The sequence below is a fragment of the Nansenia antarctica genome (genome assembly GCF_963989245.1).
Source record: "Nansenia antarctica genome assembly, chromosome: 11".
Classification (NCBI taxonomy): domain Eukaryota; kingdom Metazoa; phylum Chordata; class Actinopteri; order Argentiniformes; family Microstomatidae; genus Nansenia; species Nansenia antarctica.
Window position 1 is genome coordinate 2,383,346 of NC_137681.1, and position 2,500 is coordinate 2,385,845.

General features: G+C 53.0%; 1 protein-coding gene across 1 annotated transcript in view; it reads right to left on the reverse strand.

The window, feature by feature from the left end:
• Positions 1–2,500, reverse strand: part of ryr2a (ryanodine receptor 2a (cardiac)) — a gene marked incomplete at both ends in the record, with an annotated part of 91,997 nt that overhangs the window by 70,884 nt on the left and 18,613 nt on the right. The window contains 2 exons of the mRNA XM_080541878.1: positions 1–128; positions 1,639–1,742. The exon at positions 1–128 is cut by the window's left edge and continues 8 nt beyond it. Coding sequence (XP_080398004.1) covers positions 1–128; positions 1,639–1,742 — 232 coding nt within the window. The remainder of the gene's footprint in view (positions 129–1,638; positions 1,743–2,500) is intronic.

A 2,500-nucleotide genomic window follows, 5' to 3' on the forward strand; every position in this document is an offset into this window, starting at 1 on the left:
AAGACAGCGAAGCGTAGGAAATCCAGGTAGCGTTCTCCTTCCACGGGGTTCCAGCCGATGTCGGGGTAGCCCTTACACACCAGCATCAGACAGCTCTGCAGGCCGCAGCCCGCCAGGTACTGGACCACCTGGGGGAGGGGGGGGGGGAGGGAGGGAGGCCTGCGTCACTACCATGTCACTGCCAGAGACACCAGGAGCTGTCAGCCAGCAAACTGGTTCTGTGGGAGCCAACACACGGGCATCGATCACGAGGGCGTCCCACACTAACATACGTGGACGTAACTCAAGAAAGATGCAGGAGCGGAAAGTACCGGCGAGCTAGCCAGATGTATGGAGGACCAGGGAGCTAGCCAGATGTTTGGAGGACCAGGGAGCTAGCCAGATGTATGGAGGATCAGGGAGCTAGCCAGATGTATGGAGGACCAGGGAGCTAGCCAGATGTATGGAGGACCAGGGAGCTAGCCAGATGTATGGAGGACCAGGGAGCTAGCCAGATGTATGGAGGACCAGGGAGCTAGCCAGATGTATGGAGGATCAGGGAGCTAGCCAGATGTATGGAGGACCAGGGAGCTCGCCAGACGTATGGAGGACCAGGGAGCTAGCCAGATGTATGGAGGACCAGGGAGCTAGCCAGATGTATGGAGGACCAGGGAGCTAGCCAGATGTATGGAGGACCAGGGAGCTAGCCAGATGTACGGAGGACCAGGGAGCTAGCCAGACGTATGGAGGACCAGGGAGCTAGCCAGATGTACGGAGGACCAGGGAGCTAGCCAGATGTATGGAGGACCAGGGAGCTAGCCAGATGTATGGAGGACCAGGGAGCTAGCCAGATGTATGGAGGACCAGGGAGCTAGCCAGATGTATGTAGGACCAGGGAGCTAGCCAGATGTATGGAGGACCAGGGAGCTAGCCAGATGTATGGAGGACCAGGGAGCTAGCCAGATGTTATGGAGGACCAGGGAGCTAGCCAGATGTATGGAGGACCAGGGAGCTAGTCAGATAGGTCAGATCAGCGGATCTGTTTTAGCCTGAGAAATGACGGTGAGAGGAGACCCTCGGGAAAACACCGGAAGCTTTTAGTGTAATACATCACAGTGGTTTTCTAAGTTAACAAGCTGTTCTCCTGGCTCTTACCTATAAATACCTCTATATACCTTCACTATGGGCACAGTGGTGGCCTGAATAAAGTTTGTTTAAAGTTTGTTCACGGTGAGAGATAGAGAGAGAGAGAAAGAGAAGAGAGAGAGAGAGAGAGGGAGAGAGAGGAGACAGAGAGAGAGAGAGAAAGAGAGAGAGGAGAGAAAGACAAACAGACAGAGAGACAGAGAGAGAGGAGGAGAGACAGAGAGAGACAGAGAGACAGAGAGAGAGAGAGAGAGACAGAGAGAGAGAGAGACAGAGAGAGAGAGAAAGAGAGAGAGAGAGAGAGACAGAGAGGAGAGAGAGAGAGAGAGGAGAGAGAGAGACAGAAAGAAAAGAGAGAGAGATAGAGATGAGAGAGAGAGAGAGAGAGACAGAAAGAAGAGAGAGAGAGAGAGAGAAGAGAGAGAGCGAGAGAGAGAGAGAGAGAAGAGAGAGAGAGAGAGAGAGAGAGAGAGAGAGATGAGAGATAGAGAGAGAGAGGGGGGTGGGTCTTACCTTCTCCAGGTCTGGCTCCCTCAGGGCTAACGCTAGCTCGTTGTTATCCATCACAGAGGCGGCCGCCACATCCAGAGGAGTGGAGCCTCGCATAGAGGGGGAGGCTGGGGGGGGGAAGGAGGGAGGGGGAGAAGAACGTTGGGAGGGTGGTGGGGGGGGAGTGGAGAGGAAAAGGGGCCAGTGGAGAGGACAGGAGAGAGGGGGGAGGAGGGGTGGAGGGGTGGTGGAGAGGACAGGAGAGAGAGAGTAGAGGGGGGAGGAGGGGGGGGTGGAGAGGACAGGAGAGAGAGAGTAGAGGGGGGAGGAGGGGGGGGTGGAGAGAAAAAGACACACCAAGAATCAGGACAGGGTCTGGCCCCTGGGGATCAACACTGATCTATCCATATACAGCAGATACCTCCACTCCCATTGGCTAGCCTAGTTCTCACATGGAATCCCTAAACCAGGAAGTAGTGTAGATGTCACAATGAGGACAGGTAGTGAGTCTGTATCCAGGTTAATGGGGTTATGCATTTGATGCATTTATTAGCATCTTACAATGTACTTAATAAACATTTTAGAATGCAACAATGTTTAAAATCTCCATACACCCTAATTGCAATACACTGGCTTTAGAACTTCAAGAAGGGAGACAATAGAGTTGCCTTTAGTGAGCTAACATGGCTAGGAGAACCAACGGTGCGAGTCAAAGTACTCAAGATCTCATCTAACCGACACACAAACAAAACGATCCCAGTAAACAAAGAGTCCAAAATACGTCCTCAGGGAAGCGAATGTGGGTTCAGGTGACGTCTTTCTAGGACGTCCAGATGACGTCTTTCTAGGACGTCCAGATGACGTCTTTAGGACGTCTTATGGACTA